This window comes from Hydra viridissima, unplaced genomic scaffold (assembly GCF_058129835.1).
Source record: "Hydra viridissima isolate aposymbiotic clone 2 unplaced genomic scaffold, HvirCarnegie_v1 scaffold_11, whole genome shotgun sequence".
Taxonomy (NCBI): Eukaryota; Metazoa; Cnidaria; class Hydrozoa; order Anthoathecata; family Hydridae; genus Hydra; species Hydra viridissima.
Window position 1 is genome coordinate 7820001 of NW_028324310.1, and position 22666 is coordinate 7842666.

Here is a 22666-nt window from a genome sequence, read left to right on the forward strand (position 1 = left end):
AAAACCAGTTAAAGAATATTTTTGGTTGAGTTTAATCTATTAAGTCATATTATATTCTTTACAAATTTTTAAATGATCTTGTTTTTTTTTTTTTTTAAAGCTAACCGACAGCTGTGCAACAAAACTTTTACTACGTCGACGACCACATTGGATGAATGCAGACGCCAATGTGATTGCATCGACGGTAAAATGGTTAACTGCAGACGTGTGCGTAAAGAGTTTTCCTCGATGTCAAGGGAGGAACGAGATTTGTACTTAAATACGTTAAAAGAGTTTTCAGTTAACCCTAAGTATGTCAAAATCTACGAAAACTTTATTATGCACCATCAAAAAAACTTCTGGTCTGGAATTCATGAAACTGCGCAGTTTTATCCGTGGCATAGAAGGTATTATTTAACGGATTTATAGCGTTTCAATTTTTTTTTTCTTCTCTAAAACATTTTTTAAATTCAAGTGATTGCTTTTAAATATTAGAGCCTGCTATTTAGAGATTTCTGAGGAAGACTCAAAATTCTGAATGGTTTTTTAAAATGAAGATGCTGAACTCGCTTCGAACCTTTAAACTTGATTTCGTTTGTTATAGTTACTTACTGAAGTTTGAAAATTTTCTCCGGATGATCGATTGCCGTGTAACAATACCTGTCTGGAATTGGGCTTATTTTTCAGATGTTGTTTGGAAGTCTACACCAACATATCATATGTGGGATAATTATGGGGGATTCGGTGGCAATGGTGTTAAAGACATGGCTTATTGCGTTGCGGGAGGTATTTTTAGTGTAAAAAACTGGCAAACCTCAAGGTTTGAAGACAGAGAGGTTCTTAGTCGAGAAACGTGTATGGGAAATGAGCAAAAAACAACAAATTCGAACAAGTGTATTGAAACATCACACACTCCTCTTTTTAGTAAATGTTTACGTAGAAGATTCAATGGAAATGTACCTAACATCACTATCGTCCGCGATGTAATAAACAGATTAGGACCTAAAGATTTTTTAACATTCGAAAACATTGTTCGTAATGACTGGCATAATATAATTCACAAGAGAGTCGGTAAAAATGAATTAAAAAAAACTTTTTTAACATATTTATCCAGTATTTGCATTGAAAATAAACTTAATGCAGCTAGATAGGTCTGATTTTGTAACAATTTTATAGGAGGTCATATGCAGACTGAATACGCATCATTCTCGCCTGAGTTTTGGTCCCATCATGCAATGCTTGATGCTATTTGGTATGAATGGCAAAGCAAATGTGTAAAATGTATGTACTTTGGTTATCCTGGATCAACAGAGCGCCTGGTTGGCTTTAAACCTTATGTATATAGACATGACTTTATAAACTCGTCAAAACTTGGTGGGTGTGGAATTCAAGTAACGTATAGCCAAATTTTTAACACATAACGTAATATAATTTTGAAACAAGCTTTAAATTGAGGGAATCGATGTTGTTTTTTTAAAATTTGAATTATTAATAAAAACTTATTTTATTATAAAAATGTATCTGTTCTCATTTTTTCCAAACTGAGTAATTCGCGTGCCAGATTTTCTACTAATGTTTCTTAAGAGTACACCTCTTAACTTTTGTCTACACATTTATGATATTGTAAAACTACAACCATATTTTAGTGATTTTTATCATTATTTTATTATTTGCCAAAAAAATACTATCGCTTTAAACTTATGAAGATAAAAAGTAAACTTTAAATATTGAAATATTTAATATTTTATATTATTCATACGTCATTCTAAAAAACGATGGATATTACTAGTAGCGGATTAAACGAGAAGGAGACTTATCTGTTGGTTATTTTTTTAAATAATTTCTTTTAACAATTGTATTCAATTTTAGAAAGGTAATTTTTGAGGAACAGGAACTAAATAAGTTTTTATGTTTTGTTCTTTTTTTCTTTATAAGAAAAAAGGGTTTATGTATTTTAAAGCTGTACTTAAAGGTGTTGATTGTTTGTTGTCTTTAATGTAATTTTGTTGAGTTCTTCTAAACTTTGGACAATTGGATCAATAAAATATAGAAAAAGAAGGCTGTTTTTTTTTTTGTAATTTATTTATTTTTTTATAGTTTTTGGTACTAATCTTACGTTTTTTAACATTTATCTGTTTTTGTTTGATTTAATTTTACATGCAAAAATGTTTTGTTAAGTAGTTTAGTAAGCTTTTAAGAAAAGCTGTATTTCATTCATTAAACAGAATTTAAATTTCACATAGCTTACGATGTGTATTATAAACTGTATACCATATTATCATATTACAAATATCATAAACTAAAGTATATTTTATACTAAAACATATATTTTAAATAAACTCAAGGACTATTAAGTTTTAAAATATTTCTATAATATATATATATATATATATATATATATATATATATATATATATATATATATATATATATATATATATATATATATATATATATATATATATATATATATTATATATTCCAAATTATTTACAAAACAAAAACTTTTTTTATGATTTGATTTTGAGTTATTTTTACTACTTGGAGCCCCCACTTTACTTCATCTGCCACTGGATGTTTCTTTATTAAAAGCAAACAGTACATAGAAAGTACTGTTCTTAACTCCTCTGTTAGCCAAAGAAGTTTTTCTTCTTAATTTGATTTAAAAGACCCCATACTGAAGCAAATTTGTTTATTTTATACAACAAGTATAAGTTCAGAAAAAGAAATGCAGCCTTAAATGATTAAGGTGCCATAACTTTGATACCCAACGGCTCACAAACTTAATAAGTTGGTCATTTAATCATCAAAATATAAATTTTAAAAATGATTTATAACTTATTGGTAGTTGAACAAATCTCATAGCCAACAAGTTTACAACTATTTCCTCACAAGAAATGTTCGAAAGTTTGTTAAAATAAAATTCGCTTACCTCTTTTAGGTGCCCTCTGATGATACTGACGCCCTCTGATGTTTACTGACGCCCTCTGAAGTAAACAGGCGATCTCTGAATTTAACAGGAAATCGATAAAACTTGTTTGTGAGACTTTTCTCTATATATTTTTATATTATAAATAATTGTTTTCGTATTAAGTGATAAAAAGATAAATATGAAGTCGAAGATGAATTTTGTAGTTGCAGATTTCCATTTTAACTCCGTTAAGCAAACTGTAAAGCTTTTCATGAACAGTTCCCTTAAAAATGTTGAACTTGGAGAATTTCGAAAAATTTTGAGAAGTTTGAGAGAAATATTAATTTAATTCTATTTAACGAAAATGTTTTTAACGTTTAAAAACTTATTTTTAAACTTATACCCTGTTTACACAGCAGTTTTGCAGTAGTCATGCAGTAACACGTCCAGATATTGTAAACACTAGATCTGTGGTAATCTAAAACAACGTTTGATTTGTGTTTGGTGCAGCAAGATCTAGAAGCAAGCGTTTATGTTCATTTAAACTCTGATAGATAATTACTTTTCCAGAGTTCAGAGCAACTAATTTTTACATCAGAATTGATGTTCTCGAGAAGCTAATATCAGCATTTCCTCACAACAAATCAACCTGTGAAAAAATTTTCCCATAAAATAAACTCAGTTGATTTTCATATGCCGCGTGTATTTAGTTTTGAGGTATTATCTTCTTAATTTATTTTGATAATTTAAGAATAAAATTTAACTACTTTTTGTAAATTTTCAAAGAATGAACTAAAAATTGTCACAAAGAGGGGGGCATCCCAACTCCGAGTTTCAAAATTGCTACTAAGGTTAAAAAGGATGTAAGTTTATTAACGGTTTTCTCAGAGCGTTTTGTTTTTAACGTTTTTGATGTGCTTTTACTTGAACGAATTTAAAACTGTTTGCGCTCCATAGTATTTTTAGTCTTGAATCCTGTGTGGCGTTTGATGCCACCAGTCGTCTTAAATATTTTCAGAGCTTTTCTGAAAAAAGAACACTAATATTTGCGGGAAATGTACTGGAACAGTTGATCTAGAAATTACTTGTTCTTCAAATTCATTCTTGATCTTTCAGGCAATCAGCATTTTTTTTTTCTCTTATAATTTTTTAGAAAACAAAATTTCATCTTTAGCGCGTTCATTTCTATATTCCTCTGCTATGCTTTTACATTTGTATAGCTTGACTCAGAAAATCCGTCACTAAAATGGCATTTGTGATCCTCTTTTTTGTTAGATCAAAGTTTGACAAACTGCTATTGTTCCTGAAACAATAAAGCAAATTTGAGTACAAAGGTTGAAATCTTTGCATCCTAAAAGCGTCTTTTTTAGAATACTTTTTAGAATATTTTTTAGAACATGTTTTAGAATATTTTTTAGAATATTGCATATACAAAGATTTGACGAAAAAATTGTCTTTCTATCAATTCAACGCTGCAAGACAGACAAGATCAGTGGGTTATTGAATAGCTATTAATTACTAAACAGTAGTAATTACTATTGTATGATTACCAAAGGTTATGACCAAAGGTTTAGAATTTAGTCTTTATTTTAAGTTTACTTTTTTGGATTGAAATCCTGTATTCTGTCAATGAAAAAATTTCTTTCGGACTTTGGTCCTTATTAAACTCTAAACGAATTTTTTTTTGAAGGCTTCTTCTTTCTTCTTCTTCTTCGGAAGAGGAAATTGCAATTGATTGTGTTGGGGTTTCCAGCGGATACAAGGTGCTAAAAAGAATAGGATTAAATTTAAACTGTGAAAATTTTCCGTTTGTTTTGTTGAGTTGGTTTTGATAAGGCGACAACTTATTTTCTGTAATCATCTGTGGTTAAACCAAATAGTATTTATATATGATTGCCCTTTGGAGTCATCAAAACCTTATATTGCATTTCAGACTAAAAAAGTATCTTTACGCTAAATAACATCAAAATATCCTCCTGCGGTTGACACAAAACAGAATGCATGTGATCAGAGAAATTTTTTCATTATAGAGATTTCTTTATTTGAAACCGTTATTTGGGGAATTGAAGTAGGTAGTAAAGGGCGTATTTTGAGGAAAAGAAGGCCGATAGACCCTAATACCTTCTCTAACAAGCAGAATTATTATTTTATTATTCATTATTATCATAATTATTGTAAAGGAATAACGATTAGTTTTACTTAAAAGATTTTAAAAGTTAGTTTTCTAGTAAAGCCCTTTTATAAACAAAAATATACATTTACCATATATCAAAAATTTGTACACGAAACATTTGTATACATTTTTCATTATTAAAAATATGTACACGAAAAACATTAATTAAGTTAATAGGATTTTAATCCAAAAAAGTGAACTCAAAATAAAAAAGTTCATGAAAGTAAAAAAAAACTAAATCAGAAAAAAAGCTTTTTTTTTCATTTTGTTTTAAACTTATAATACTTGTTGTATTTTGTAACTAAGCAGAAGTAACTAAGCAGAAGTATGTAATCTTTTAAAGGAGTATGAAGAATGGACGTTAAATTCACTAAAAGTATTTAGCTAAGAAAAATTGCAAATTTAAAATGAGCTGACTTACAAATTTTCTTAATATCTTTAAGGGAACTGATACTAAGAAGTTTTAAAGTTTAAAGTCCGTAAAATTAAAATCCGTTTTTACCAATTTTGAATTAATTCTAAATCAAATCGACTCTTTGGAATCTGAAAAATCTTAGTCACTGGATTTAAATCTTAGTCACTGGATAAAAAATATTTAAATAATAAATTACAAAAAATATTCAAGTAAGGAGATTTGAACAGTAAAGTGATTAAGTTGATTGTTTTTATCGTTAAAAGTTGATTTTCTTTTTCAGCTTTAAAAATTCTATAGTTTTTAAAATCTTAAAAACTCAGTAAAAAGATATTTTATCATTTATATAACTTCTTTAGATTCTTTAGATAACTTCATCTGAAAAAGAAAATTAAAAGTAAAATCAGATACAGGAGGTATACAAAGAAATTCGGGAATGGAAAATATTTTTCAAAGATACATTATTCAAGTCTTCAGACTCTTTGTTGGGTAGCAGTTGTGGGGTTCAAGGAGGTAAAATATTTTTTTTTTCTCACTAAAAAAATTTTTATAAAATGTTTATTATTTATAATTATACTAACAACTATGATAAATATTTTGCAACGACAACAAATGTTTATTTTGATCTAAAAAAAAAAATTAAATGGGATATTAGAATTAGAGTTTCGAAACAAACCGTTTTAAAAGACGATAAATATTTACTGCAAAACTGCTGTTAAAGTTTTCATCATTTATGCATTTTTACTGAGATAGCTTGGGGACGATATTGTGTGAACTGAGCATATTTAATAAAGTATCTTGGGAACGACATTGTTACAACCAAAGGCAAGTTAGTCTGTTTCTTGCACGCACCACTGCCCTCCCGAGAAAACAAAAACATTTCTTTCTATGGCATTTAACCAATTTAAAAAAATGGCTTTAACAATTTAAGGTTTAATTGTTACCATACGAATGAAATGCGTCATCTAAGCGTCATGTGTTTATGTATAGCCATTGTTTTATTTCACAAATCTTTGGCGAAAAAGTCTCATAAAGAAGATAAAGAAAAACCAAATAAAAAAAATTTTGTCGAGTCTGAAAAAGGTATCTAGAAATCTTTACTTGTATCTAACTTTATATTTCTAAATTCGAGTTGTTAAATACTACTCGCACTTTTTTCTGCTATGAACGCTTCAAATAAAAATCTTTTAAAAAGAGCATTGTTTAAGATGAGTATTGTTCCAAGAGAAATGGGACTAATAGTTTATATTTACTCCCTCTGTTCCAAAAAACTGTTCTGATTTCGTTAAAGACTTGGAATTGAAATCAGAACAGTATTTAGGGACAGAGTGAGTATTTCTTTATTATAACGATCCACCACACGACTTCAATCTAAGTTTATATTTCCAGGTAACAAAAAACTACGAAATAAAATTGAAACAAAACCGCCCGAAAAAAATAATGCAGGTGCAAATGCCACCTCTGCTGAAGACTACGACACCACTCAAGGTTACCCAATTTTGTTCCCAGAAACTCATTTAATGAGTTTAAAGAGAAATACATCAGCTAACGCAACGACGAACGATTTGGTAGATGATGACATCACCAGTGAAGAGCTTTATTCCAACGTTAGTAGCACAGCCTCAGGTAAGGCGTCACAATTGCTATTTATTTTACTTTTTAAAAGACAGCTGCAAGATCTAAGATCTAATAAGCTGCAAGATGCAGGGTTTAATAAGAAATCCAAATGAGCTGTAAGGGCAAAAAATTTTACATCACGCTGGAGTATTTTTTCAAAGAGTAGTGTATGATGAACAGTAAATGTAAAAAATGTTTCGGATAAGTAGTTTTTAAAAAAAACTGGAAGTGCTATAGAAAAGAAAGAGAAAAACCAACTAAACCTTTTCGACCATTAAAAAAGTAATAGGATTTTCGTTAACCAAAATCAAAATAAACTGCCACAATCCAACACAATAAAACACAATAACATCATTCAATGAAATCCCACAATGGTATTCTCATCAACTATATAGCATTTAGGTATCAACTATGGAAATCCTTAGCTAAATTTTCAAAGGCTGGTAAGCCATATGGTAAAAAATATCTCGCGCAGCAACTACATTCTTTGAGTTTGCGCCATCACCTATTTTTATGGAAAAAACCTATGGAGATGCTAAGGAGAAAAGAGTTATACTACGCGTGCGCGACATTTTTTAGAGAAGAAACAAGTTAAAGTTATAGAAATTTCATTCGAAATCAATGTAAGAGCTTGAATTGAAAATATAAACAGAAAATTTTATTTCTGAAAATTTTTGGCAACATTTGAGAAAATCTGAGCGTTTGTCGGCGTTGGCTCTCAGCGCCTCTAATGTAAATAGACGAGTATTTATCGTTTTATGGCTTTTAAACTTCTATTTACTTTTTTTAGAGGAACACGATAAATGCAGTAAAACAGTTGATTTGCTGTTTCTGTTAGATAGTTCAGAAAGTGTGAAATATTCCAACTGGAAAATTGTTATTCAGTTTGTAAAAGCATTATGTAATCGATTTAAGCTCAGTACTACTCGTGTCGGAATCATACGATATGCATCGGACGCAGAAATAGCCCTATATCTTACTCGTTTCAATGACACCTTTTCTAGAGATTCAGCAATAGACAATATATTTTACAAAACAGGAGGTACAAGAACAGACATAGCTTTAAAAAAAGCGGCAGATGTATTTCAGTTTAGTGAGCAAAAAAACCAAGTACTGATCTTAGTTACTGATGGACCAACAAATCGTCTGGAAATAAACAAAGATCATTTTGTAGAAGGTAACTAAAAAACCTTTTTTTTTTTTTTAAGAAAACGAAATCAAATAAAATTTTCTTTGTAAAATAAATCTTTTAAACTACTTTATTAGGTAAGGATCTAGTTGCCGGTCCTGTAGATAGGCTTAAAGATGCTGGTGTAGCTATATTTTGCATTGGTATTGTGCCAGACAGTGAGACACCCGATGAAGTTGAGACTATGAAAGAAGAAATGAGAGTGATTGCTTCTGAGCCAACTAAACAGCATCTTTTTATGTCTGATGGTTACCATGAACTTGAAAGAAAACTTCATGCCATAAGTGAAGCTGCATGTGTCGGTTGGCTTTTTGTTTTTTAATAGCGTAAAAAAAAATCTTACATTATGTAATTTTTAACATCTTTTAAATTATATAATTTTAGATATCTTTTCTTAAAAGAGTCAGAAGTTTACAAAATTTGTAAACAATTTCAATATTTTCAGATATTTAAATACATAGTAGGATATGGCTATACATTTATAAAGGGGTTTTAATGTTACAATAAACTAATAATTCTTTTCTAGTAAACGGTGCGTGGAGCAGATGGTCAGAGTTTTCTCCCTGTAGCGTTTCATGTGGTGAAGGTACCAAAGTGCGTATGCGTTCTTGTACTTCTCCGAAACCAGAGAATAATGGAGCTGAATGTACCGGACGAAGAGTGGAAACGGAAGAATGCTTCTTAGGTCTTTGCTCATGTGAGTTTTTCATTAATGCCTCGTTTTGATGAAATTGTTTTTCAACAAATATCAGTCGTGCATTTTTTTTTTTTTTTGATTTTTATCACATTTATGTTATAAACACAAATATATATAATTAAACACAGATAACTCTTAAAAATTTAAAAATATCCCCCTTTTTAAAAAATTCTATATTATAAGCAGCACTCATGTTTTAAAACACTAAAGTTTTTATAAGATTTCTTTATAACTAAACGTAATAAAGAAATTATGTTGGAGGCTTTCATACTCAATACAAAACATTTGAAAACACTTTCAATTTTTGATAACAGTTTTATTAGATTATCTGCTGAAATATTTTCTATATTATTTAAAGCTTTTTTCTGAAACTTTTTCCTTATTTTTAAAGCTTTATTTTTTTTGTTTGTTTTTTACCTAATCCAGTAAACTTCTAGTAAATCCAGTAAACTTCTAAATCATTTTTGAAAAATTAGTTCAACACTCGTTTTGTTCCAGTTACAGAAAAGTTATACAAGCCAGATAATCAATCATTCCAATCTACGAATGTTCCATTTGCATTTGAAACCAAATCAAATTTAGACAGTCCCTTACCTAATAGAACCCAAGAGCAACCGACTAAAGTAAAAGCTACTAGTCGGGACGTTTTTACAAACGGACCATCAGAGGGAATTAACCAGTCTCTTATTGTTCAAGAAAAAGGTATTTTATTCTTTAAAAAAAAAATATTTTTGATGCTTAAAAGTAGGTTCGCAAGAATTAAACAATGGTAATTTTTTAAGATTTTTTAGAAATTTTTAAACCTGAAATTCTTTTACTATGAAAATCAAAATCTCTCATTTTAGATCCTTCCATAAAAGTTCTTTTAAAATCGACCTCAAATGTAACTCAGCGTAAGGACTTTTTACATATCCCTTCTTTTTCATGTTTTCGCCAATTACACTTTTTGCAGTTTTTTAATGAATAAAACTCTTTATTTAAAATTTTTGACCTTTTAATTTGCAGCAAAGCAAGAGATGAATTTTATTGGAGGTAAAACTTTTGTGAAGGTCCTTAAACTAAAATTAACTATTAACTATTATATACTAAAACTTTCCAGTTCTTCTGCAGCCAAAAAAAAAATAGCCAAATGAATATCTTTGCTTCCTCTTTTCAGGTTGTTTTGAGGGCTTGGAAGAAATAAAACTAAACGATAGTCAATATAATGCTTCTTCTATTTACTCTCATGATACTGAAGACGAGTATGTGAAAAGAGAATATGCACCGCCAAATGCTCGATTAAACAATGTAGTCAATGGTGGTAAGTTTCTCGTTTAAAAAGTTTTCACGATACATGCAGCAAATCGAGAAACTTGAAAAAGAAAAATGATAACAAGTCGTATAAAGTGATTCGATTTGCAATAGTGTTATTAAATTCAATCAAAAAAAGTTGGGATGACTTACAATTCAAAATAAATGTTTTATAGGTGGCTGGTGTGCTGAGCATAAATATGCTTTGATTGGAGATAAGAACCAGTACCTGCAGTTTGATCTTGGTAAGCAAATGACAGTGGATGGCGTAGGTACTCAAGGAAGCCATTTGTTAGAAAACTGGGTGAAAAGCTTTAACTTAAGATTCAGCGATGATGCAATAAGTTGGGAGTATTACAAAAATGTGAGTAAACGAGCCTTTTAATTAATTGTAACTATTGAGTTGAAAGTTGCTCGTTATGCAGAGAAAATTCTGTGCAAAATTTATCGGGATAGACAGCTAAAATTAATTTCATTATAGAACAGCAAACTAAAAAGTTATGATGTAAAGAAAAACCGTTGGAGAAAAGAAATCACGTTTAATTTTTAGGTCGGACGATACCTATTTTTCTCTTAAAGTTACTGAACTATCTATTTACAGGGGGTTGTAGTTTGCAAATACCACAAATATAACTGCCTTTTTTCACATGCAGTCCCCTTATATTTTGATGAATTTTTACTTTCTTAGTTAAATTTAGAGCAATTAACATAGAGAACACTGCATAAGCACCGCATAAATATTCTTTAAGTAGAAAAAAATGAGAGTAAACATTTCTACATTTTTTAGAACCCTTTGAGTGGTAATAGTGATCGTCATACCGAGCGAAGAAACCATTTAAACCCTCCAATAACTGCTCGTTATGTTCAAATTAATCCGATTGGTTGGAATGAAGATAACGGTATCGATAAGCACGATATTTGTTTAAGAGCAGCTTTATATAAATGTAAAGGTTAGTTTTCTTTAAATAAATGTAGAAGTTAGTTTTCTTTAAATAAATGTAGAGATTAAATTTTCATTAGAAAATCCTTCACTGAACATTTATTGAGAATATATAATTCATATTTTTTATTTTTATCTTTTTATAAACTTTAATTTCTCGCTCTCATTTGTGAAAATTTCAAAAATCTTTGCACATAACAAGATAAAATTGATTTGCAGACGGCGCTGCAGCTGCCGTGAAGCGTGGCGGTATCAATACCAGACAGGGGAGTAGCATTTTGAAAGAAGTTCATTACCCGGTATGGGCTCAACTCCTCAAATATAACAGTAACAATAGGTCTAAAAGACAACACATGCCATTGTCGAATCACAAGAAACAACACAAACGCATTTTACACAGATTAAGAACTATTGCAAATAAAATTATTACTAAAGTTAAAAAAGCTGGAAAGAAGTTGTAAACGCGAAGTTAACTTGGGGTGAAACGAAAGTAACTCTTATTCTTCACTGACCAATGACAACAGTTCTTATATTTATTAAAAGTAATATTTTACAAATTTTTAAAAATTGATGTAAATTGTTCTGAGAAAAATCGTCTTTATTGAAATGATAAAGTGTAATTAGTTTATTTTGCAAGTTTTTTCTTGATTGTAAATATTTTTAATATTTTTTCATTGTGAATATACACAGCTTGCTCAAAATGTTTACAGCTTGCTCAAAATGTTTCAATCGATACTTTCTTGTTTGTGTCAAAATTCTTACAGACAGTGTCAAGCAAGAAAAACAGCCAGGGTTGATTTTTATTTGAAGTCCCAAAATCGATCTTAAAGCTTTAAAAATTGGACAACCTCCGAAGTTAGAAATTAAAATAGCTTTTAAGGAGGATTGAAGTTCTTTAATCAAAATGATGTAGAAGCAAAAGACGTCCTCCAAAATGATTTGCCAAGTCTTTTAATCATCAGCGCCCATGGCGAATGTTATTTATTAAAATATGCGAAGATTCTATAAATCCATGAGACAAAAGCTAAAATGTTCTATCATGATCATCATTTACCATCGCCATTAAAGTTAATCGCGATCCAAGATTATCATCAAAAGAGTTATTTGCTTGATAAAATACGTCATCGCGCAGGTCTTCTTCTTCAGTTTTATCAAAGTCACTATAAAAAACGAATTTGATGAAAAACACGCAATCAAAATTCAAAAATAGCAGGAAAAAAAAAAAATTAAGTAGAGATGTATACTCGTTTTCATCATCGTGCGCACCACCTTCTTCAGCAACTAATAACTCATATTCTTTGGTCACATATTGATCCCAAACGCTATCTGTCAGTCCAAAACTCTAAAAATCAAGCAAAAAAAATTTGCAAAAAAAAAAAAAAGAAAAGGATCAAAATAAAGGTATTTAAAAAATACGAGGGTAAAGTTATAGAAAGAAAACTTAATAAAACATAAAATGTTTTAGAAACATGAAGTTGTTTCACCTTAGACAGTTGAAATGGATCTCTTTGTTCGTGCTCCAGCCATTTATCAAGATTAAAAAAAGTGTTATAGAAGACTGGCGCTAGTTTGCATTTTTTAATATCACGAAGAGTTATCCTCGAATCTTCTTCTGGTTTCACAATATCTAAAACCTAGAAATTGATTTATTTTAAAAAGTGGTAAATGATAATTTGAGCATTCATATCTTTAAGCAATATTTTTCTCTACATCAAAGAAACAAAAATGGAGTTTTTTCAACTATTTCGAACAATATTAAGAAACATTAAAAATATGTCAACCAAAACAAAAAACACCAAATAGTAAAATTATTATAAAAAATTTAAATATATAAGCTTAAAATATAAGAACAACATAAACTTGAAAGTTCTTTACAACTCAAGTAATTACATATCAAAAATGCAACGATAGCAAGAAATATGACTGAGATGTAATAATAAAAAAGTTTTTAGAGTTATAAAAAAGTAATGCCACAATATTTTTTAAAAGTAACAGTGCATATATTACCTGACATAAACAATCAGTAAAACTCAAACTTTCTATCCCCAGCTCTGTCATTTTTTTTAGTTGATCACTGTAAAAATATTCCATCTCATATATGGAAATTATACCATCTCCATCTAAGTCCATACATCTGAACCAATACTCAATCCTGTCAGTAAAAAATTTGAAAATATATAGAGAGAAATTTTACAAGTTGATTTAATTCTAATACTAAGATAAAAAAATCTATTTTTTTTTGTTGCAAGATACTAACAACCATTTTAGGTAATCTGAAGGTCCAACTAAAAACCTGCAAATCAGAAAACAGTTTTGGTTTGCTTTCAGCCACTAAACATTTTTTAAGGAAACTTAACTATTAATTTATATACAATGCCTGTCAGTTTCTGTTTTGATTTGTGTACAGTGAAATAAAGACCTGCGAATCCTATTGACAATTTTTAATAGTAGGAAAAAAAAATTGTTCTTAAAAATCCCTCTTCATTCATCTCTTTAAACATACAATCCCTTGTAAAGTTCTGTGGTTTTAAAAGGGAAACTGTTTTAGGTTCAAAAAACCACCTCTTTTTCCTGATTCCTTGTTTAAAACAAATATAAATAGTAATTTTTTCAGTAAATTTACTGAAAAAATTACAAAAATGCATTCTTAACAGTGATGTGTTTTTATTATAGGAAACTACTTTACTTAAATGTGCAAAGTAATGCTCTTCCATAATAAACTTCATAAAATGCTCAACCTTCTCAAAAGCAATATAGTTAGGATAATAATGTTGATAAGCATAAAAGCAAAAGATAATAATGTAACAGATGCTTCATCATCAATCAATTTCAGGTATAGAGGTAAATGTGTATGCTAATTCGGATATTGGACTTCACTTCAACCTTCTACATTAGCACTTTCAAAAAATTCAATATTTTTTAGTAAAAAAAATATATGCCTTTCAGAAATGTGGACAAGGTCTGAAATTAAAAACTCTTAAAGCAATTGTAAAGATAATAGGAAAAGATCTGAATATGCTAATCAAATGAGTTGGCACTCATTTCATTACAGCAATGTTTGATAGTTGGTAATACGTGTTTCCTATTTTTCAATAGGCCACACTTACCTATTGGAGAAATTTTAGATACTATGAATTCAAACTTTGTATCCTTATAAGAATTATGGTTTAATGATAGCTTTTCAGCTTCTCAGCTAACATTCATAGCATATCACTCATAGCAAATCACTCATAGCAAATCACTCATAGCATATCACTCATAGCATATCACTCCAGGTTCATGAGAGGTAACATACTGATTACAATCATTGATGGATGCTAAACTTAATGTACATCTATAACAAACACAATCTTAAACAATTTCTAACACAATACAGATACAGTTATATCTTCTTACTCTTATTAGTCTTATTCTAAAATAATATCTATATTTTTATTCTTCTTCTTATCATCATTATTATTCACAATAGTTTTATTGTTGTTGGCGTTATTGTTTTTATCATTATTATCATTTTCAAAGAGCATACACATAAAAATACTTAATTTCATTAGTATACTTAAAATATATAGATATTATAAACCTCCAATTTACCAAACTAACTTGACAAACTCTCCTTTTTTTAACATCAATTTATAAAAAAAAAATTAACAAAATGATCTTTTGATATGAAACATTTTTCATCTCCCTTGGATTCAATAAATCAAGATTTTACTGTAATAGTAATAAATACCTTAAAAAAAGATTTTTGTCATTTTTAAATAATTCTTTTAAGATTTTGTTAGTCATATAACTAAATTTTAAAATTTAAAAGAAAATTAAAAAGTGGTTAGGTCATGTAAATGGGTAAATAAAAAATCTAAAATATTGATTCTAATTATGACTCATTTAGTAACAAGAAAAATAACAAGAAAGGAATTTTTCATCTTTCATAAAACAATTGGCAAAACAAGAATACTCAATTTAGATTTATGAATCCTTTTTGTCACAAACTCAAATGTTTATTTTACTTTTTTTCACTTTTTTCTTTTACTTGCAAAAACAAATAAAAACAGTTATATTTTTTGAAAAATTATATCATAAGAGTTATATAACAATACATATTTATTATCTATACAAAAATAATATTTTTATATAAAAAATTAATAATAGATTTTTATTTAAGAAATCTTTTTTTATCAACTTATGTGAATGTAAATTTTGACAAGAGCCACAAATAGTTGCTCTACAATATTTTGAAAATGCTCAATTGGGATATTCCCACAAGCAATTATCATGATTTTGCTAAGAGGACTGATTGTTACATATTAGTATATGATTGTCATATATTAGTATATGATTAAATTCAAGCTTTTTTTTATCATAACATACTTTAATTTACGCTTTTTTACCTTAACATATTTTATTTTTTACCTTGACATATTTTATCAAACTCATTTTAAGTTCCGAGTTTCAAGTTTATTATCAAATAGAAGATATTGTTATACCATGGTGTGACCTAAAGCATAGGACTTTGTTAGGTCACACCACGGCACCACAGTAATTTTTAGAACATCACTAAGAACATCACTAAGAACATCACTAAGAACATCACTAAGAACATCACTAATAGTGCAAAAGAGTAAACAAATAGTAATAAAAATTTTAATAAAAATACTAAAAATTTTTTTTTTAATTTACCCGGTTTGAGTTGTCTTATCAACTTCAGAAAGAATAAACCAAACAAAACCTTCATAAGTCATTTTTCGATCATTTACAGAATTCCTAAATATATAAACCTTGCAGCAAATATTTTAGAGTGAAAAAAAGATTTTAAAAAATATTTCAATAATAAATATTATAAAGTATGTTTTTACCTTAATACACTGCCTTCAAATAAGCGACCAATCATCTTGTCTGAAATTGCTTTAAAAAGAAAAATAATAATAATAGAAAACATGATAATAGAGAATATGATAACAGGCTCTAATAAAATATTCCAAGATTGGGGAATGTTTGGCTTAAAATATCTGAATAATATTAACAAAGATAAAAAAAACTTTTCATTTTATTCCAAAATAAGTTAAGATTGAAACTAAATTTTTAAAATGATTTCACATAATAATGGAGAACATACTTTTGGAAATATTACAAAATTTATATTATAAAGGGAAATAATATTAAAATGGAAATACTATTATAATGGGAAATAAATTATAGTGAGAAATAATATTAAAATGGGAAATAATATTAAAATGGAAAATAATATTATAATGGGAATATGTTAATGGCTATCATATTTTAATGGAAACAAATATATTAATGGGAAATTTTACTTGAAGTTAGTCAAGTTGAGAAAAGTTCATGAATTCAAAAATAATTTTAAAATAAGTATATAACAAAAAGTTTATAAAAACCTCCATTTGAATATTTGGAAAGATCTTGTTTGCTTATCAACATGTCATGGTCAGTATCAAGCTCCCAAAATTTGCAATATATGACATAGAAATGCTCATAAGAGAAGTAATCCATTACCTATAATAATACAACTTTATCATTTAAATTTAAACATAAAAATGCTTTTTAGTTACATTTAATGTATGCATCTTTGAAATTTATGCCAAAATCCATGTTTAAAAATTCATTTTCTTTTGCTTTTTTTCTGTTCTATAAGCAGATCATGTTACTATTTCAAGAATTCAAAAACATTTAAAATATGCTAAACAACAATAGATCCGCACATGAGTATAAAATAGTACCTTTCTTGTATTTCTTGTTTTCAGTCATAGTAATGTATTTCATTTTCAGTAAAATTTCTTGTAAACATGATTTTCTTAAGGGCACAATAAAAAAGAGCTCCAGAAGACGTTTTAAACAATAAAAACAAAATAAGACTTAAAAGCCCTGCACACTTTAGCTTTAGGGAGTACTTTAATAACTTTCTTCGTTCTGAACTTTTTTTTTTTTTTTTTTTAAATGAAAACAAACTTAAAAATTTTTTCTTTTAATAAAAAACAAGAGTTCTAAAAACATTTAAAGAAACCTTTTTACAAACTCAGAACCTTTAAACTAGTTACTATGAGAAAAGACCATGTTGCTCACTAAAATGCATCAACGATTCATAAAGTTAAAATGGTTTTATCATTAAAAGAAGAAATAGTTGTACTTAATGATAAACCTTTATTTTTTTAACTTGTAGTTAAACAAGAAAAAAATATAACCAGGTTTATGTCTTCTTCTTCCTCAATACGCTTTAAAGCCTGAGAAAGAAAGGAAAAATATTACATTTTAAAACTCAAAAATAATATGGATGATAATTTTGATCAGGCAAAAAAAATACCATTAAAAAATTGCTTTTCTGTAGTTCAACAAGCGTGATGCTTCCACTCCATGATCGATTAACAGAATAAAATATTCTTGCTATAACCTAGAGATAAAAACTGTGATGACTAGTTTACAAAAAATTTACAAGATAAAAAGAGACTGTTTACACTTCAATAAAATATACAAGATAAAAAGAGACTGTTTACACTTCAATAAAATTTATAAATCATGAACAAATTAAAATGTGAAACAAAGTAAAAATATGTAAAACAATTTGAATCAATGAAGAAAGTTTTAGATTGGTTAATAAATTAAATGATCACAGTTGTAATATATCTGGAATGAAATTCTGGTGCTTCTTGTAAGAACTGAAGGCCAGGATGTGTATTGATTATATCCTAAAAATAAAAATAATACAGAAAACATAAAAACAACAAAAAAATGGAGGGATAAAAAAAAGATTTAAAAAGATACACACTCATATTATCAAAAAATATACAAAATTCTCCAGATTATTCACATCATTGGAGAATATCAGGTAGATTATATTTTTTATTAAAATATTTAAAATTATATCATATTAAAATACTTGAAGGGTAAATTCTAAAATTGTACTGATACATTAGCCAAATTTAAGGAGTTCTAAGCAAAAATCGATAATTTTAATGAAACTTATAAACCAATAAAAATAACTGAATATATTTCATGATTCTTAAAACTAACAATTAAAATGCAGAAGTTTAAGTTAATGTTAGAATTTTTAAAAAAGGTTTAAAAAGGTTAAAAAAAGGTTTCATTATACTGAATTTTAAAAAAGGTTTAAAAAGGTTAAAAAAGGTTTCATTATACTGAATTAAGTCTTGAACAAAAGTTCAAGACTTAATGTTGCTCAGTATTATGAAGGTAATATCAGAAGTAAGACTAAGTACTGAAAATATTCAAACAAAAATTTAAACAAATTTTACAACCTACAAGATAATAACACTATCTCTGTTACAGTTAGCAAATATTTTTTGGTGACTTTCTATAACTTGCAGCAGGAACTTTGGTAATAGAGTCATTAAAATTCTGTATTGCCGAAACTACTATTATGACAGCATTGTTAATGCAAACCAAGTTCTTGAGTAAAATGACTCCAATCTAGTAGGAAGCTGTGTAATCCCAGCAAATCTAAGAAATCATTGTTTAGACCTGCAATTATAAAAAGGTTGCATAAATCACAAAAATCTTCCAAACTTGCAGGAAACCCTGCAGCAGGTGTAATTCTTTGTTGGCCATACACTTCATAGACTGTACATGTTGAGAGTTTGTATCATTAGAAGGTTTTTAAGAAAATAAACAAAGCCTAGCAAACTCTTAGCTTATGAACCAAGAATGATGTATCATCATTTTGAGACCATTTCAATATTTCATTATTATAGTCTCTTAATCTTTGAATTAACTCAATGTCATTTATTGGAGCATCAATGACCATTCTGAATATAAATGGGTTAGAGAAATCTGTTAAATTTTTGCAGACTCTTGATGCTGATTTTGGGGATTCCAATGAGTAGCACAACAGTCTGTTTTGCTTACAATAGAAGCAAGGATCAATGTGAATTTTTAAGTGCTAGTATTTGTTCAATCTAGATTAGACAATAGCCTCTCTGATAAAACAACTTTCGAAAGAAACAAATATCTTGCCTTATACAAACTGAACAAATAATTCATCAAATGAGGTTACTGTGCTGTCAGCAATACTGGACCTACAGGTCTGCAATTTTAAAAACTTCTATTAAAGCATTTGACAAATGATCTCCTTGGACATAACTAATTAATACATCTGGTGTCTTGTTAGTTTTGAGTTAGCATTTGATATTATAAAGTAGTTAATGATGCTGATGCGCTACATCCTTTTTTTCTTGTAAAGCCAGTTTTTTATCAACAGATCCAACAGCTGGTTATTAACTTTCCTAGCAGTTTCAGCTAAAATCACTTTTTTTACATTAAGCAAATAAACAAATTTTCTCTTCTAAAAGACAATTAAGCACTTAACACATGCAATTTTGATTTAAATATTGTTTTTGTACTTATCTCTAAATTGCAAGATGTAAACAATATTAAGCACTAAAAATACACAATTTTTAATAGTAGACAATAAAATGTTTTAATAATGTGGCAGTTAACTGGCTCATTTGCTATAGCCATTAAAAATTTAAATTTCAGAATTTTTCAAATTGACTTTGATCAATTCAAGAAAAAATTATAATGAAATATTTTTTAATATTTTAATGAATTATTCACGTTTATGTTTAAAACTAATGATTTTGTTTAATTTATTCTGCTTCAACATTAAAAACATTTGAAAAATATTTTTAATGTTGAAGCAGAAGAAATTAGCAATTTGAAATTTATATAGCACATATTTTTCATCTATAAATGCATACAAATTATGGATTTTTTGATCTCATAGTATTTTTTGGTTTAATCACCTCATATTAATATAATTTTGTAATCTACTTTTCAATGATAATAAAGTAAATATTCAAAAATATACACTTAATTTACAAGTCTTTCTTCTATGATATGACTAATCTGGAGATTTTTGATGAAATCACAAAACAAAAGTATATTTTGGAACACATTAAAACCTACATATACTATATAGAGAAGAGAGAAATTCAGTGATATTAAGATAAAGAAGCTGGTATTTATTAAGAACCTGCAAGAGACCTTCAAAATCCAACTTCTGAAGTCCTTTGTTGCTATCTTTAGCTAGCATGTGGTAGAATCTGGAAGCATCATCATGGTAGGTATTATGAATCCTAAATTAATAAAAAAAAACTTATAGATTGGTTTAAAAAATTAAAAAACTCTTTTATATTAAAAATAAATTAACTTATAAAATGGGTGAACTTATACACCAACATATGTTGATCACTAGTATAAAGAAGGAAATAGAAAAATATCTTCAGCTTAACCCTAATCAACTCTGAAGTGCTTGATGTCAAAACAAACATTTACAGAAAAACTGTTTTATATATAAATACACACACACACACACACACACACACACACACACACACACACACACACACACACACACACACACACACACACACACACACACACATACACACACACACACACACACACATGTCTTTTTACTAGAAGATACATTATTGAAACAACAACTGATTGCAAAAGATAATTGAAGCAAAAACTAGAAGAAATATATTTAAACAATTAAACTTCTGTAATACAAAATATAAAATATTTTTAGGAAAAAAGACAAAGCAATTAATCCTCAACAAATCGAGGAGTAATACCAGTAGAATATTTATTACTTTTTCCATGTCAATAAAAATTTCTTGTGATTGATTGGTAAATCTCTTTTGCCTCCACATGCAGAAAAAAGTGCATATTTCCAGTAAAGTGGGTAGCCACAAAGCTAAAGAAAAATTATTATTTTAATTTTTATGATAGGATTAATTACCTAAAAACTGATATTACTCAAAGATCTTTTTTTCAGTCATCTTTTTTCTGAAACAGTATTTTTCAACACTGTCCAAATATTATTTTTCAACACTGTCCAAATATTAGTTTTCCTCTCATAATTTAATTGAATATAACAAAAACTTTAAAAAAAAAAAAAAAAAAAAAAAAAAAAGATTGATACAATAATTAGTTTTCTCTTTGCCTGGTCAACATCTTAGATACATACTAAACAAGTAAATAATAACAAATAATGGAAGGGGAAAAAAAAATCAAAATCCTACTTTAGTTAGAGTAGCAAAATCTTGCAGGTAAGCATCATTATTTTGAAATGTATCAAATGCATTTCTCAAGCTTTTCATAACCTTTTCACTATTTTCATTGGGTTGAGGTTGACCAAATGGATAATAAAACTTTTTTACATTTTTGGCACAGCCAGGATAAATTCCTTTGTGCTCAAAAAAACTTGTATGCAAACTTTTTCTTGAACAAACTGTTGAAAACTGTGAGTTTAATTTGCTCCTTGAGCTTCTTGGTGTCAAAGTAGGACTATTTGGAGGAATTGGAGGTGAACTAGGTCTGGTATTTAAATGAACTCCAGTTATTGAGCTATTAATAGGCGATTCAGCTTTTATAACAGGAGAAAGTGAAGCAAGTTGTATAATTTTAAGCTCTTTTCTAAGTAGTTTTTGAGTATGAACTTCAGAAAACCAATGAAGAAACAACTCATCTACTTTTTGTTTCAATAATGGCTTCATAGTCATGACAGTGTCAATACTCTGAGTATTTATAAAAACATGAAAATAACTACAATAATTTTAAAGAAAAGTTGAAATACATGCATGTATAAAAAAAAACAAGTATTCAATAATTAGGGGCATGAACAGTCTTTCTTTTAATAAAAGAAAAAGGAAATTAGCTATTTCAGAAAGTATAGAATACAAAAACCAAAATTTAATTTGAAAATGATAAAAAAGAAAAAAGCAGTTTAGATACTTACCTGCTGCCTAAATCTAATTTACAACTTGTGAACAGAAATGTAATTTTTGGAGTCATTAATCTATAATAATAGATTAATGACTGTTTAATGACTATAATAGTCTGCAAGATTAGTTTATTTCTTAGCTACTTTTGTTTAAAATAGATCAATTAGCTAAAGCTATGTATAAAAATGTAAATAAGCTCATTCAACATTTTGCAAACCTTTCCTTATTTTTCAAATCAAGTGCTCATTTATAAAATTATACTTTTCTTTTCTTTTCTGAGATAAAAAATAAAGGTAATTTCTAAAGATTTTTGTTCAAAAAAACTTCAACTTTATAGTAAATTAGCAAAAATAATTTGAGCTTTTCTATAAGAAATACAGGAAATTATAATCGGTGAGTCCCTAAAATTAACCGTTATCTAGTAATGATATCATTTTTTGTGTATGAATTAAAGTGGACACGCATCGAAATTTTTTATGTGTTTAGGTAATAACTCTATTTGTAGTTAGTTTTCTCGTTTTTAATTAAATAGACAAATTTATTTAAAAAAGAATGGAAAAAAACAACAACAAACAAACAAAAAAGATTTGAGCTCAATCTTAAAATCTGTGAGTCGGACAAAAACAATACGTAAACGCCGCGTTTATAATCTCACACCAACGCCGCCTTTTTACATACAAAAAAAGGTAAAACAAGGT

At 28.0% G+C, this 22666-nt stretch overlaps 3 protein-coding genes across 6 annotated transcripts in view; 2 read left to right on the forward strand and 1 right to left on the reverse strand.

Annotated features, from left to right (window-relative positions):
• Positions 1-2139, forward strand: part of LOC145191711 (uncharacterized) — a 4760-nt gene extending 2621 nt beyond the window's left edge. The window contains exons 4-6 of one of the 3 annotated variants that reach the window (XM_090066440.1): positions 101-386; positions 584-1050; positions 1156-2139. In XM_090066440.1, coding sequence (XP_089922566.1) covers positions 101-386; positions 584-1050; positions 1156-1400 — 998 coding nt within the window. In that variant the 3' untranslated portion in view covers positions 1401-2139. Of the gene's footprint in view, positions 1-100; positions 387-474; positions 1051-1155 lie in introns of those variants that run through there. The other 2 variants (XM_090066442.1, XM_090066443.1) reach the window with 2 other exon arrangements.
• A 786-nt stretch (positions 2140-2925) lies between these two features.
• LOC145191142 (coadhesin-like) lies at positions 2926-11937 on the forward strand. The gene is made up of 14 exons (XM_090066437.1): positions 2926-3019; positions 5835-5988; positions 6229-6558; positions 6865-7101; positions 7883-8269; positions 8359-8583; positions 8808-8978; positions 9477-9680; positions 9824-9871; positions 9984-10010; positions 10135-10278; positions 10445-10632; positions 11056-11218; positions 11428-11937. Exons 3-14 carry the CDS (start codon positions 6432-6434, stop codon positions 11667-11669), a joined length of 2163 nt encoding a protein of 720 aa, XP_089922563.1. The 5' UTR covers positions 2926-3019; positions 5835-5988; positions 6229-6431; the 3' UTR covers positions 11670-11937.
• LOC145191143 (serine/threonine-protein phosphatase 2A regulatory subunit B'' subunit alpha-like) lies at positions 11712-22238 on the reverse strand. 2 transcript variants are annotated; one of them, XM_090066439.1, is made up of 14 exons: positions 21983-22238; positions 21267-21761; positions 20817-20938; positions 20210-20312; positions 17832-17906; positions 17525-17611; positions 17406-17444; positions 16602-16719; positions 16062-16110; positions 15886-15969; positions 13216-13360; positions 12693-12842; positions 12453-12550; positions 11712-12368 (listed from the first exon to the last, which is right to left on the reverse strand). In XM_090066439.1, exons 4-14 carry the CDS (start codon positions 20267-20269, stop codon positions 12233-12235), a joined length of 1041 nt encoding a protein of 346 aa, XP_089922565.1. In that variant the 5' UTR covers positions 20270-20312; positions 20817-20938; positions 21267-21761; positions 21983-22238; the 3' UTR covers positions 11712-12232. The 2 variants fall into 2 exon arrangements, with proteins under 2 accessions (XP_089922565.1, XP_089922564.1); XM_090066438.1 differs by lacking the exon at positions 21983-22238 and having other exon boundaries at positions 20835-20938; positions 21267-21818.
• Positions 22239-22666: the final 428 nt, after the last annotated feature.

What these genes read in the sequence shown, in the direction of transcription:
- LOC145191142 (XM_090066437.1), top strand. Translation starts at nt 6,432, where the DNA reads ATGCGTCATCTAAGCGTCATGTGTTTATGTATAGCCATTGTTTTATTT. An exon ending in TTTTGTCGAGTCTGAAAAAG is followed by an intron (nt 6,559 to 6,864) that starts GTATCTAGAAAT and finishes TTATATTTCCAG; the next exon opens with GTAACAAAAAACTACGAAAT. An exon ending in CGTTAGTAGCACAGCCTCAG is followed by an intron (nt 7,102 to 7,882) that starts GTAAGGCGTCAC and finishes TACTTTTTTTAG; the next exon opens with AGGAACACGATAAATGCAGT.
- LOC145191143 (XM_090066438.1), bottom strand. Translation starts at nt 21,746, where the DNA reads ATGACTATGAAGCCATTATTGAAACAAAAAGTAGATGAGTTGTTTCTT. An exon ending in TTCCAAATATTCAAATGGAG is followed by an intron (nt 16,111 to 16,601) that starts GTTTTTATAAAC and finishes TTCTTTTTAAAG; the next exon opens with CAATTTCAGACAAGATGATT. An exon ending in TTTGAAGGCAGTGTATTAAG is followed by an intron (nt 15,970 to 16,061) that starts GTAAAAACATAC and finishes TTATATATTTAG; the next exon opens with GAATTCTGTAAATGATCGAA.